At 46.9% G+C, this 15,441-nt stretch overlaps 1 protein-coding gene across 1 annotated transcript in view; it reads right to left on the reverse strand.

The window, feature by feature from the left end:
• The window catches only part of UBE2H (ubiquitin conjugating enzyme E2 H), a 49,349-nt gene extending 34,149 nt beyond the window's left edge, over positions 1-15,200 (reverse strand). Inside the window, exon 1 of the mRNA XM_039345733.1 lies at positions 15,010-15,200. Within this exon, the coding sequence (XP_039201667.1) occupies positions 15,010-15,062 (53 nt within the window). The 5' untranslated portion in view covers positions 15,063-15,200. The remainder of the gene's footprint in view (positions 1-15,009) is intronic.
• Positions 15,201-15,441: the final 241 nt, after the last annotated feature.

The following is a 15,441-nucleotide window of genomic DNA, read 5'->3' on the forward strand; positions in this document are numbered from 1 at the left end:
TAGCAAGCCGACGAAGTTTGGTCATGTGACCATGGGGAGACTGACGGTCGTAAATGTGAAAATCGGTCATTAAGTCACTTCTTAGTGCCGTTGTAATTCTGAACGGGCACAAACAAACTGCTGTGAATTGAGCAGTAAACCGACATAATCTTATTCGGGAAAGGTTTAAAAAAAAAAAGTCTAAATAACAACATGTTCTAGGACAGTGGTTCTCAACCTTTTTAATGCTGCGACCCCCAACCAGTCGTAAGTCGAGGACTACTCTGGTCGTAAGTCGAGGACTACTCAACTGGTACAGCATCGTTTGCAGAATGGGACTTTTGGCGGGCTCAGCAGGGCAGAGACAGCCTGGACAATTCCTATTGGCTTTGGAAAGCCAATAGAATTAGACTCTGTTCAAGAGAGTCTCTTCTATTGGCTTTCAAAAGCCAATAGAATAAAAGGGAGTAGCACAGCTAAGGAAAAGGGGGAAAAAAATGGCGGACTGCGTTGTTTGGCGACCCCCGTGAACTGGTCGTTCGACCCCAAATGGGGTCCCGACCCACAGGTTGAGAACCACTGTTCTAGGATCTCCTAGAACACGGATCTCCAACTATGCCAACTTTAAGACTTGTGGACTTCAACTCCCAGAATTCCCGAGGCAGCCATGCTGGCTGGGGAATTCTGGGAGTTGAAGTCCTCAAGTCTTAAAGTTGGCAAGGTTGGAGACCCCGTCCTAGAAAATGCATAGAGATGAAAGCCTGTTTCTGAAATAAACCACCATCTAAACCCACAAGGATGTTAAGTGCCTTGAACCAAGTGGGAGTTTTGATACACAGACACACAACACACACTTGTCAACTGACCAAAGACATCGTAACCAACTTCTGAAATGCGTGGGTGGACGTCTTCAGACACATCTCCCCGCTTTGGCTCTCCCTTCCTCAAAATATCTCAACCTATTTTTAAAAGAAACCTGGAAAAAGAAATCCAAATGGCCTGGAATGTTCTATCAAGGACAGGCAGATCATCAGTCTGAATTCTCCAGGAATGAAAATCCGCCACCGAAAAAGGAATGAAATCTTTTCGGAGCACATAGAGATTTAAAGATGTATGAACTGAGGGAGAAGCAATGGCTGGGTTCACACAACGTTATCAGTGCTGGAAGGGAGTGGGGTTTGCAGGGAGGAGGAGGAGGAGGAGGAGGAGGAGGAGGAGGAGGAGGAGGAAGAAAATGAAAATTGTGGGGACTTTGATGTTCCCTGAGCTGGGTTATTTTCTTACAGACGTTTCATGACCCAACTAGGTAACGTCATCAGTGCTGGAAGGGAGAGGGGTTTGCGAAGAGGAGGAGGAGGAGGTAGAGGAGGAGGAGAAGGAATGAAAGGGGGAAGAGGAGGAAGAGAGGAAGTGTGGGGCCTTTGGTGCGCTCTGAGCTGGGTGGCTTTGTTGTTTGTTAAGATAAACGAAGGGACGGGGAAATTAGCGAGAGTGCTTCTTCCACCCAGCTCTCCTATCGAAGGTGAAAATCATGCAGGCAGCCACGCTCCCTGGTTTAATCAATAAGCTTTAAAGTCCAAACAACTTCACTCTGAGCTGGTTGTGTTCCACAGCACCTTTCACCAACTTGGCCCTCCTTAAATGGAAGTTTTTAAGAAGAGACTGGGCAGCCATCTGCCCAAAATGTGGTATAGGGTTTCCTGCCTGAGCAGGGGGTTGGACTAGATGACCTCCAAGGTCCCTTCCAACTTGATGATGATGATGATGTTCCAATATCTCAGGGGCTGCCCCAAAGAAGAGGGAGTCAAGCTATTCTCCAAAGCGCCTGAAGGCAGGACAAGAAGCAAGGGATGGAAACTCGTCAAGGAGAGAAGCAACCTGAAACTAAGGAGAAACTTCCTGACACGTGAGGACAATTAGCCAGTGGAACAACCTGCCTCCAGAAGTGGTTAATGCTCCAACACTGGAAGTTTTTAAGAAGAGACTGGACAGCCATTTTTTCTGAAATGGTATAGGATTTTCTGCCTGAGCAGGGGGTGGGACTAGATGGCCTCCAAGGTCCCTTCCAACTTTATTATTATTATTATCATTATTATTATATTGTTGTTGTTATTAAATGTGTTGGGACTGCATCTCCCAGAATGCCATGCAGCATCCTTACGAGGCCAGGAGGCGGGGTTTAAAACCTGGCTAAAAACGTCTTGCTGCAATCAGCGGCTATAATTAAAACCTCCCTCCCAAAAAATCTCTTTTTGACTTAGCGGCCGCACGTGAGCCCAAAATTGCCATGGCTAAGCAAGGCAGTTGTTAAGGGAGTTTTGCCCCCATTTTATGACCCTTCTTGCTGCAGTTGATAAGGGAATCAATCGCTTGCAGTCAATAAGCTAGTAATCCGGTCATTAAATGAATCTGGGTTCCCCACTGACTTGGCTAGGTCGCAAAGGGGATCGCGTGACCCCAGGATACTCTGTCATAAATATGAGTTAGTTGCCCAGTGCCTGAATTTTATAATAATAATAATGATGATGATGATGATGTTGGAAGTGCCTGTAAGCAAAAACTGGTGGGATCATAAAATAGAGAAAGTCATAGAAAATGATAAAATTAAACTGCTCTGGAACTTCAGAATTCAAACAGACAAGCACCTGCCACATAACACCCCGGACTTAACAATTGTCGATAAGAAAGACAAAAAAGTCTGGATGGTGGACGTGGCAGTGCCTGGCGACAGCAGAATAGACGAGACCTACAAATAGAAATAGAAAGACTGTGGCAAAAGCAAGCAAGGGTGGTACCAATAGTCATAGGCGCCTTGGGTGCAATCCCAGAACAACTGGAGCACCACTTCAACACCATCATTGGCATTGACAAATTCGCTATTAGTCAATTGCAAAAGGCAGCCTTACTGGGAACTGCTTCCATCCTGCAACGAGATCTGTAATACCATCAAACATCCACATCTGCCTATCCCAGGTCCTGGGTAAGGACTCGATAGGTAGACAAAATGCCTAATCCAGTCTGAACATCTGGCTGACTGTGCGATGATCCACAATAATGATGATGGAAGGGACCTTGGAGGTCATCTATTCTAGTCCAACCCCCTGCTCAGGCAGGAACCCTATACCATTTCAGACAAATGGTTGTCCAGTCTCTTCTTAAAAACTTCCAGTGTTGGAAGTTGGTCAGGTGACCACGAGGACGCTGCAACCGTCATTAAGTGTGAAAAACGGTCGTAACTCCCTTTTTTCAGCGCCTTTCTAACTTTCAACGGGTCACTAAATGAAACTTATTTGCATCGCTTTTTTCCTTTCGCTAAGCTTGAAGAAACAGGAACAGACCTGGTCAGCCCTCAACAGCAATGTGTGATTTCTTGAGCAAAGCCAGTCTAGCTTGCAAACCATAGTTTCCAGCTCATACTGGGCCAATCCTTCCAAGTGGTCGATTCCACAATCCACGCTGACACGCAAAATGTGGACTAGCTCTCTCGTGATCTTTCCTGCCTTCACGTCATCCACAATCGGGGATCGCCAACCGAGGACATCTTGAAAAAAGGCAGTCATCCCCCTAAATCAGTGTTTCTCAAACTTGACAATTTTAAGGCATGTGGACTTCAACTCCCAGAATTCCACAGCCAGCGTTGCTGGCTGTGGAATTCTGGGAGTTGAAGTCCACATGCCTTAAAATTGTCAAGTTTGGGAAACACTGCCCTAAATGCTCAAATCCAAGCTCACCTTTATTTTTTGAGAGCCAAAAATTTCAACTGCAGCAAGTATTTGTTTAAAAAAAGAGATGCATTTCACATACCTGATGAATGCATTAATTGCCTCTCATTCAGTTCCTGCTCTCCACTTAGTTAGGCCGAACCCCCCCACACACAAACAAACCTTTATTATACAACAGACGAGAAAGCAAGCTTGGCAAAAGCTTCAGACTGCAAGCTGCTCTAAGCCAATCCTTATTAAGCCATTCCGGCCCCAAATATCCATTTTAATGATATTATAAGCAGATGCAGCCCTGTCTTGAAGTCTGCCTTACAAGCCTAAGCTTCATGGGGACACGCTATCCAACTGACAAAACAACGAGAGGGTGAATTTAAAATCAAAGGCAAAGGGCTTTCCAGTAAGCCAGAAACTCAGGAGAAAACCAACAAGTTAATTTTTTTTTGTTTTTTTAATTTAAAGAGCAACAAGGCAAAATCTTGGAAAGCTGTGATTCGTGCGCAGCTGAGATCACATAAGCAATTAATCAGCCTGCTCAGACAACTCGTTAATCGCAGATTAAAAATATGAATTTTTAATCAGGGCTAGCCCTCTGTGTAGTGATCTTCGGCACTTACAATATTGTTGTAAACACTCTTCTACCCTACCCAGACAAAAAAGGTTGGCCACATGAGCGGCGCTTTTACAAACAAACAAAATAAAATTGGGAGAAACAATTCAAATTAAAATTAGGAGGGCCAAAAAACGACTGTTCGATAACTCATAAACAGGTGGATTTACTTATATTATTCTTCAATAAATTCCATCTCATTTAAACATATTATATTATTATTGTTGTTGTTGTTATTATTATTACTACTACTAAGACATGAACCTCAGTCAAATGAACATTCAAATTGACTGGTGCTGATGGTTGACACAGGTTGCTGTCAGCATCCTAGATGGTATTATTATTATTATTATTATTATTATTATTATAATTACTACTACTACTACTACTACGACGACGACGTGAACCTCAGTCAAATGAACATTCAAATTGACTGGTGCTGATGGTTGACACAGGTTGCTATCAGCATCCTAGATGGTGGTATTATTGGTATTATTATTATTATTATTATTATTATTGATCATTGCACAGTCAGCCAGATGTTCAGACCGGATTTGGCATTTTTGTCTACCTATCGAGTCCTTCCCAATGACCTGCAATAGGCAGATGTGGCTGTTTGATGATATTACAGATCTCGTTGCAGGATGGAAGCAGTTCCTAGTAAGGCCGCCTTTTGCAATTGACTGTTGGCGAATTTGTCAATGCCAATGATGGTGTTCAAGTGGTGCTCCAGTTGTTTTTGGGATTACACCCAAGGCACCTATGACTATTGGTCCTACCCTTGCTTGCTTTTGCCACAGTCTTTCTATTTCTATTTGTAGGTCTTTGTATTCTGTGATCTTCTCCAGTTCTTTCTCATCTATTCTGCTGTCTCCAGGCACTGCCACGTCCACTATCCAGACTTTTTTGTCTTTCTTATCGACAATTGTTAAGTCCGGGGTGTTATGTTGCAGGTACTTGTCTGTTTGAATTCTGAAGTCCCGGAGCAGTTTAACTTTACCATTTTCTATGATTTTCTCTATTTTATGATCCCACCAGTTCTTCCTTACATCATCATCATCATTATTATTATTTTTAAAAAGGAAGGGATGTGAAGTTTAGGACTATTGTTTGTTAAGCAGCCTACTGAATCTGGGAGGATAGCTACAGATTGCATGACTATTTTGTTCCACAAAGAGAAAAATAAAGACAGAATTTCAAAGTCTGACTCACTCCAGCTATCTTGTGTCACCAAAACCGAAGCGGGAACGATGCACCAGGAAGGACGGGCAATTGTTCAAAATAAAAAAATTCGAAACATCTCAACACTGGCAAAGCTTTCCAAAGGATGCTTCACAAAGAGGGTGCCGCACCCAGCTTCCCCCCCCCAAGACCCAAGTTGGTTTTTGTTAACAAGGAAACACCAAATACAGAAGTCCTTGACTTACAATAATTTGTTCAGTGACCGTTCAAAGTTACAACGGCAGTGGGAAAAAAAGGAATGTACAACTGACAACCGTTGCAGCCTCCCTTCCCATGGTCCCGCGATCAAAATTCAGACACTTCGTAAACTGATTCGTTTTTATGACGGTTTCAGCGTCCCAGAGGTGTGTGTGTGTGTGTGTGTGTGTGTGTGTGAGATGTGATCCCCTTTTGCGACCTTCCGACGATGGGGGAAGCCTGATTCACTTAACAACCATGTGACTCACTTAACAACCGCAGGGATTCACTTAACCGTGGCAAGGAAAATCGCACAATGAGACAAAACTCACTTAACACCAAATGTCTCACTTAACAACAGAATGTTTGGGTTGTAATTCGAGGACTCCCAGTATATGAGCTGCCACTCGTCTTAATTTTCCTTCCAAAACTGAATATCCTCTAAGAATTATGATCTATTTCTTCTTTAACCAATTAACGTCTCTCTGCCGTGTTTCTTTCTTTTTTTTCTCCCAAGCAAATAATCCAGAGTCTCTTCTTAGGTTTTCAAAATTGCTCCTAGAAGCACGAAGCCGAAAACACCAGCCTGAAGATGACGAATGGGACTTGGTCGAAACGTCGGCAAGACACTTCCAATTTTACGCGGCAGAAAACCCGAATAACCAAAGACCTACCTACATACACACACACACACACACACACACACACACACACACACACACAGAGGCAAATGCTGCCTAAGGTTATTAGAAGTGGCACATCAAATATCAATTACATGAATTAAGAAATAAAGGAGAAATGACAAAGAATTACCCTTCTGGGTAAAGTCCATTAATATGTGGAAGAAATCTCTCTACTCTTCACCCAGACAGAAGTACCCATCTTTCCAGAGACCTCAGGCCATCCAATTGCTGGAGCGCAGGTGCACATTGTATAGCTAAGGTTTAGGTCTGTGCCAATGATAAAAAGTATTTAAGATATATACTTCAGTGTGTGCTTAAGAATCCTTCAAGCTCTTCCACGGAAGTCAACTCCTGCTCCAGATACCTCCAACATGCGCCCTCCAAAACCTCGCCAAGAATTCTTAACAATTTCACAGTCCGGGAAAACCCAGCCAACATGCGCCACTAAACCGCACCACAAATCAAAAAAGAATTCACCTTTCTCAGATGGGGGTGCACGGAAAGCTAAAAATCTCACCCGGTGTCGCCTTGTCCATTTCTGCCCCGTTTTAAAGGTTGAGGATGTTGCTGGAGTCACGCAGACGCACAACACAATTCATCGTGCATAAGTAAAAGAGTCCATTGCATCATTTCCTCTGCAGAAAACACTTTTTTTTTTGAGGGGGGAGAGTTGTCAACCTCCAGAGGTATCCTCCACTTACAACAATTCAATTAGTGACTGTTCCAAGTTACAACAGCACTGTAAAAAGCGACTTATGTCATTTTTTCACACTTAACGACCGGTGCAGCATCCCCCCAGTCTCCACGGACTTACATCTGGATGCTTGAAAACCGACTCACATTTATGACGGTCGCAGTGTCCCAGGGTCATGTGATTCCCCCTTTTGCATACCTCTGAAAAGCCAGATTCACTTAACCACCGAGTTACTTATTTGACAACTGCACTGACGAACAAAGGTGACAAGCCACAAAACGGGGCAAAACTTAACAGGCTTCTCACTTAGCGACCAAAATTTTGAGACTCCCATCCTGGTCCTAGGTGGAGAACAACCTGTATCGGAGAAGGCTAAAAATACACAGATGAACTTTCGACTTACGTTCGCTTAGCCACCATTCAAAGTTACAACGGCACTAAAAAAAAAGGAACTTATGGCTGGTCTTCGCACTTATGACCATCCCAGCATCCCTGTGGTCACCTGATTAAACCGCAGGGCAAACAGCCTGTATTCACGGAAGGTCACATGAGTGTCCTTTGCAACCTTCCCAGCCAGCTTCCGCCAAGCAAAGTCAATGGGAAGAAAGGCAGATTCGCTGAACAGCCGTTGGATTCGCTTAGTGACCGTGGCAAAAAAAAAAAAGGAAAATCAGGTGTGACTCACTGCAAGTGCCTCGTTTTGGTGATGGAAATTCTAATCCCAATTGTGGTTGCAAGTCAAGGACAACCAACGTGCTGCTTTTTAGGATGATGATGATGATGATGTTGGAAGGGACCTTGGAGGTCATCTAGTCCAACCCCCTGCTCAGGCAGGAAACTCTGTACCATTTCAGACAAATGGCTGTCCAGTCTCTTCTTAAAACTTCCAGTGTTGGAGGGAGGGAGGGGAGGAAAAAATAACAGAACAGATGGAAGGAACCTTGGAGGTCATCTAGTCCAGCCCCCTGCTCAGGCAGGAAACCCAATACCATTTCAGACAAAGGGCTGTCCAGTCTCTTCTTAACAAAGCTCTTCATGGAGCTTTGCTAACAATCTGTTCCTCTTTTGAACAATTGGAATTTATTCTCACTCCCCTTTCAGAGAAAAGGAAGAATGAAAAAAAAAAAGCAGGAACCATCTAAAACTGTCCCTTTCCAAGAAAAATGGACTCAAACAAGCCTCGGTTTGGTTATCATGTGGATAAGAAAAACCCATGTAAACTCACAACTGGAATATACAGTTACATCCTCAACTTACAACAGGTTTGTTTAGTGACCGTTCCAAGTTACAACGTCACTGAAAAAAAAAAGTGACTTACGGCCCTTTTTCACACTTACAACCGTTGCAGCCTCCCCAGAGTCACGCAATCAACATTCAGATGCTTGACAACTGACTCATACTTATGACGGTCGCAGTATCCCGGGATCACGTGATCTCCTTTTGCAACCTTCTGATAAGCAAAGTTGACAGGGAAAGCTGGGTTCACGTCACAGTTTTGTTACGAATTTAATAACTGCCGCAATTCACTTAACAACCGTTGACAAGACAGGTCATAAAGTGAAACAAAACTCCCTTAACCAATAATTCCACTAAGCCAAGGACAGAAGCCCACCACAAGCTCAAGGCTCCCACAACAGACTGAACTGTTTGCAGCCTAACGTTCCGGATAGATCGGATGCATAAAAAGTTCTTTGAACTTTCTGAGTTAACAACCGATTCATCCCAGGTCTTGAGAAAAAAGTAGACCGGAGTAAAATGGAAATAAGGATAGCACCAAACAGCTTACACCAGGTGGAGAGCCAGTTTGACTTTGCGGTTAAGGCGCCAGGCTAGAAAGGGTGAGATGATGAGTGGTGAGTTCAAGTCCCGCCTTAGGCATGAAAGCCGGCTGGGTGACTTTGGGCCAATCACCAGGAGACGGTGAGTTCTAGTCCCGCCTCAGCCATGGAAGCGGTCTGGGTAACTTTGGGCCAATCACCAGAAGACTTTGCGTTTTAGTCCCGCCTTAAACATTAAAGCCAGCTGAGTGACTTTGGGCCAATCACCAGGAGACGGTGAGTTCTAGTCCCGCCTCAGCCATGAAAGCCAGCTGGGTGACTGTGGGCCAATCACCAGGAGACTTTGAGTTTTAGTCCCGCCTTAAACATTAAAGCCAGCTGAGTGACTTTGGGCCAATCACCAGGAGACGGTGAGTTCTAGTCCCGCCTCAGCCATGAAAGCCAGCTGGGTGACTGTGGGCCAATCACCAGGAGACTTTGAGTTCTAGTCCCGCCTCAGCCATGAAAGCCAGCTGGGTGACTGTGGGCCAATCACCAGGAGACAGAGAGTTCTAGTCCCGCCTCAGTCATGGAAGCCAACTGGGTGACTTTGGGCCAATCACCAAGGGACAGAGAATTCTAGTCCCGCCTCAGCCATGGAAGCCAACTGGGTGACTTTGGGCCAATCACCAGGAGACGGTGAGTTCTAGTCCCGCCTTAGCCATGAAAGCCAACTGGGTGACTTTGGGCCAATCACCAGGAGACAGAGAGTTCTAGTCCCGCCTCAGTCATGGAAGCCAACTGGGTGACTTTGGGCCAATCACCAGGAGACGGTGAGTTCTAGTCCCACCTTAGCCATGAAAGCCCACTGGGTGTCTTGGGCCAGTCCCTCTGTCAGGCCAACCCACCTGACAGGGTTGTCGTTGTGGTGGAAATAGGAGAAGGAGGTATGTTGGATATGGCTCGTCGCCTTGAGTTATTTTTGAGAAATAATAAAGGCGAGACCTAAATAAATAAATACCTCTCTGGATTCAAGATAAAAGACGGCCACTCTACCATCTACGTACCCTTGCTTTAAAAAAAATAAAAATCAGCAAAGTGGCTGCCTTAAAACTTTAATCTGTGCAAGGAACATTGCACATTACAAAAAAGATGTGGAGGCTTTGGAAAAAGCGCAGAGAAGTGAGAACAATTAACCAGGGGAACCACTTGCCTCCAGAAGCGGTGAATGCTCCCACACTGGAAGTTTTTAAGAAGAGACTGGGCAGCCATTTGTCTGAAATGGTATAGGCTTTCCTGCCTGGGCAGGGGGTTGGACTAGATGACCTCCAAGGTTCCTTCCAACATCATCATTATATTATTATTATTATTATTATGAGCAACTAAGATGATCCAAAGCCTGGAGACGAAAACATACGAAAGACAGTTGCAGGACTTGAGTTTGACTAGTCTAAAGAAAAGAAGAAACAGGGGAGACATGATAGCAGCCTTCCAGTATCTCAGGGGCTGCCCCAAAGAAGAGGCAGTCAAGCTATTCTCCAAAGCCCCCCAAAAGGCAGGACAAGAAGCAACGGATGGAAATTAACCAAGGAGAGAAGCAACCTGGAACTAAGGAGAAACTTCCTGACAGTGAGGACCATTCCCCAGGGGAACAGCTGGCCTCCTAAAGTCGTGGCTGCTCCATCACCGGACGCTGTTTAGGAAGAGACTTGTTTGAAGTGGCACAGCCTTTCCTGGCTGAGCAGGGGGTTGGACTAGAAGACCTCCCAGGTCCCTGCCAGCTGTATTCTGATTGAACCCCTCCAAAGCTATTTGCAAAAGCCCCAGTTGAACAAAGGCCTCCATTGGCTTTGCAGGCCCCACTTCCAGGCCCCAGCTAAGGCCTTGACCCTGCTACAGATTGCTGGCTGGCTGATTCTCAACCTTGACCATTTTAAGGCATGTGGACTTCAACTCCCAGAATTCCACAGCCAGCGTTGCTGGCTGTGGAATTCTGGGAGTTGAAGTCCACATGCCTTAAAATGGTCAAGGTTGAGAAACACCGGGCTGCTGGCTGGTTGCAACCTTCAGGCCAGCCTCCCCCCCCAACTTCCCAGCCCCCAGCTCTGCTGTATAAACACCCTCTTGTTACACACTCCATCAGCTGTTTGGGCTGTTCCGCCCAGGGCTCAATTTCCGGGTAGTAACACAACAGCCAATCAGCTGTTTTCTAAGCTGAGCCCAGGGCCTTTTTTTTTTTTTTTTTTTGCCTGCAAAGACTTTTCCAAAACAAGCCAGCTCCTTCAGCACTTCCGGAATGGGGAGGGGAGGGGACCCACGGGGGGGGGGGGGGGGAAGGAAAAAAAAGGACATTCCTCCACTTAGAAACTTACAGGGCCCCGCTTCCAAACTCCCCAAAGCTCTCCTGGGAGGGGGGGAGGGAAAACCAGAAACTTGGAAAACTTATTTCTTTTTTTAAAAAAAAATTTTTTTTTGCATGCACTGACTCCCAATCGCCGTAATTAAGAAAAGCACCCAAAAGGGAAGCAGCTCCAGAAAGCGGGTGTGTGTGTGTTTGTTTCTCCACCCAATGCAAGAGACCCTAACGAAGAGGGGGAGCAGGTACTCCCACCAGTGCAGAAGTGTGAAGCACGCACAAACAGCACACACAGACGCCCCGGCTGCTTGCACAACTCTCCAAAAAAGCAGCAGCCTGGGTGACTCACCGCGGCTTCAGATCGTGCAATTTACCCAGCTGAGGTTTTCCTTTAAACATGGGACAAAGTTTTTTTTTTTTAAACCCTGATGCAGGAGGAAGAAGAGGAGGAGGAGGTTAACCAACCTCACCCTCTGGGTTGTAAGGGAAGGGTGTACGCAAGGCCTTGGCCCAGCCAGAGGCAAAAATAGGAAGGCAGTAGAGAGGGGGGGGGGAGAAAAAAACTTTAAAAAAAATCACCCCAAACTAGCAGAGAGACAGACACAGCTCCGAAGGCTGGGCCTGGCAAGCCACGTCTGTATTTCCTACCCACACCCCCGTTGTCTCTGCAAAGTCAAAATACTGGCTTGCCAGCCCAGAGTCAAGATTACAGGGCGAAAGGGCTGTAGTTTTAAAAAAAGCAGGAAGGGGTAGAACGAAACCAACCACAAAAGGAGGTGGAAAACAGGTCGCTGTTCTCCCTGGGAGCCCCCAGGAGAACAAGAGGATGGCCAATATTATGCAGAAATTAAGTGGATTTAGGAAAGGAGCCTGACTGGGATCAAAATCAACGACACTGCCTAAACCTGGTTAGATTCGGGCCCGGTTGCAGGAGCCAAGGCCTGCGCAAACCTTAAAACTAGACCGCCAGAAAAAGTGAACCAGGCAAGCCACAGACAACAAAAGAGATCTATTTTGTCGTTCCACAGACACAAAAACTTGCAGACCCAGGACAAATGGGCCATGCTCACTTAAAATACCAAGGATTATAATCAGAGGCCTGGTCGGAGAGCTTTTTCCCAAAGAATCTCTATGGTTCTTTTGTTGAACAGAAAAGGCCAGCAGCTAATAGAGCGAGAACGCCAGGCTATTTTTCCCTTTTTTGTTTTGTTTTTTCCCTTCCTCCTATCCACCGTTGAATTAAGTAGCGACCACACCACCGATATGCCACATGAAATCTCACGTATACATATTTAACAGTGCCTATTCTTTTGTCTCCAAAAAAGAAAAAAAAGCAAGGAAAAAAAAAAGCTCACTGTGATCTTTTAACATAACAAGCCACAAAGTGAACGGGGGGGGGGGGAGAGATCGGTAGATGAGAGAAAGACGAGGGGTGCAGTGGGGCCTCGTCCCCCCCCTCCCAGAACCTAGCCGCCTTTTCAAAAAATTTAGATATAATGAGAATTTTTGTCACCGAACAGCTGGAGTTCTAAGCCTTCTTCTCCCCAACCAGCAGAAATTAACCATCCAATGCAATTTGTTATTTGAGGGAGGACATGCATATGCAATTCCAGGATAAAAATAGCTTTGATTCCAGAGCAATCACTAGCCACTTCCTATCGATTAAAAAACACTTTTTTAAAAAGGGAGGTCGAGGCACGTTCATCAAAGCAACCGGTTTGTGTTTTGTTTCAAACCAAACACCGAAAAGCTAAAAAAAAAAAAAAAAACAAACCATCACGCACGGCCATAAAAATAACAATTTGACCCCAGCAAACCCCAATCTAAATAAGTTTGTTTTACCCTAAATGCTATTTGTAAACACCCCCCTCCCCTTTTACATACCTAATTCCTTCACGATTAAATTCTCCAGGGAGAGGTTAACACGTTCAATAAACATCTCCGAGTAGTGCATTTGGGCCCAGGACTCTCTTGTCAATTGCAACCAATCTGTCTTTCCCTCCCCACCAACTGATAAACAGGACAATTAACACAACAATTCTATAAACCAACATAATAATTCAGCAGTTTCCCCCCCCACACACACACCATATCCAAACACACCACGGTCGAATCTGATTAGGCCAAGAACGAAATAGGAAAAAAGAAATCCAGATTCTTTAGAAAGAAGTCTACAGCAAAGTGTTACATAAACAAAAAAAAAACAGCAGCAGGACGAGGGGAGGAAAGGGGCTGAGTGGGTTTGGCATCCTTTCCTGGTTTAACCATGGCTAGTCTAGGCCCACTAACCAGGTTTAATTTCTAATATCCCCCCCCCCTTTTTTTCTACCGGTATCAGAAGCTTCCCGACCAGCAGCCTAGAACTAAATTAAGGAATTAGTAAAAGACGTGGATCATCCGATTGTAACTGTCAACAACCTGACCCCCCCTCAAAAAACCTGGTTGTCCCCAACTAATTCTGGCCTGTAGCCACCCCTCCTCAATCAGGCTAGATTCAAACTAGCTGTTGAGGGTAGAAGCTGCTGGAGGGAGCAGAGTATTATTATATTAACGATATTATTATGAAATGGATAAGTTATGCTATCCCAAAAAATAGCTATTGAAAAACTGGCAGAAAAAAAATTAAATAAGACCAGCTTCTTTGCTTTTCCTCCATCCATCCTGGGTTGTCGAATCGCAGATAAATTCTTTGGCAATGCCTCCAGGATACAGAGGACAATAAAATGTCCCCCAGCCCCAAAGAGGCTGTGCAATAAGGAGAATTGTGATTTTTCTCACCGTCCCCAAGGTGGTGTCTATAGGGAGAAACCCGTGTTAGGGGGTGGGGGGGGGCAGCTCCTGGCTGGGGAAGGTGAGGATAGGTGGGGGGGGCATTATTTGCTCATTTGTGAGGAGGAGGGGGTTTACACCTCAGCAATTTCCAGGGAAATAGAGGGGGGGGGGGAAAGGGGAGAAGGGAAGGAGCGAAAAATACAATAAAATGATCTCTCTCTTTGCAGGCCAAGCCAAGAAATGGTGTTGTTGACACTTTTAGAGGAGGGAAAATGTCTCCTGTTTGGGGCTGGGGAGGGGGAAAGATAGGGTTCAAGCCCTGTTAAAGGGGGAAATAGGAAGGTTCCCCCCTCCAATTGGGGGTTTATTTGGGGAGGGGGGCTTCCCAGAGGGGCCGGCCGTGCCTCTTGGGAGGACTTGAGGCCTGGTGGGTTTAACCCTGAAACGGATCTTCCTGAAGGAATTGAGAGAGGGGGGGGGCTCCCCTTTCTCTCCTTCAAAGAATTCCTCCTGGGGGGGGGAATGCCTTAAGAGGGGGACCCCTCCCCCTTTTTAAAAAGGGGGGGCAAAGAAAAGCCCCTCCCCTGCTTCCAGCTCTCTGCTGCCTCCCTTCACAGCTGACCCCTTCCTTCCCCAACACCCCCCCTGCTTTGCAAACCTGGGACCCTTGTCCCACCCCCCCCACCCAATTTGGCAGCCCCCCTCCCCTTGCAAAGGGGATGGTTCTCCCCTCTTTGCGGGGGGGGGGCAAAGGCAGGAGTTTGGCTATTGGGGAGGGGGAGGCAGGCTCCTTTGGGGGGGGCGGGTCCAGGGCTTTCCATTCATCCCCCCCTCCCCAAAATAAAGGTCTCCTGGACCACCCCCCCCTCCCTCCCTTTCACTGCTTCTGCAAGGGGTCGTTCCCCAGTTGCCCCCCCCAAAAAAAAACTCAGAGCCGCGGGGGGGGGCAAGGGAGACCCCCCTCCTTGTCCTCCCCCCCCACACACACACAGCCCCCTCCCCCCCCTCCAGGAAGGATACAGCTTGACCACGTCGGTGTCCATCCGCCTCTTGCCCGGGCTGGGGGAGGACATGGTGCCCCCCCGGCCGGCGGCCCCTCCCGGGCGGAGTCTCGAGCGGCGGCTGCCTCGCTCGGCCTGTCAGGACCCCTCGGCGCGCGGGGACTGGGGGGGGGGACGCTTCGGCGGGGAGGGGGCCCGCGGTGCGCCTGCGCGGAGGCCTCCCTCGCGGCCCCTCCCTCCCTCTCTTCGCGAGCCGGCTCTTCCTGCCCCGCGGCTGCCCCCCCCCCTCCGCTGCCGCCGCTCGGTTCTTCTTCCTCCTCCTCCTCCTCCTCGGCCGCCGCTTCCTGCGCCCGCCCGCTCCCCAATCGCCGCTTCTGCCTCTGTCGCTCTCTCGGCCGCTCGGTCGGCTCTGCCAAAGCCTCTCGCTTGGGCTCCTGACGTCACCCACAGT

Source organism: Crotalus tigris, unplaced genomic scaffold (assembly GCF_016545835.1).
Source record: "Crotalus tigris isolate CLP2741 ecotype Arizona unplaced genomic scaffold, ASM1654583v1 scf7180000017975.10810073628:1450386, whole genome shotgun sequence".
Lineage (NCBI taxonomy): Eukaryota > Metazoa > Chordata > Lepidosauria > Squamata > Viperidae > Crotalus > Crotalus tigris.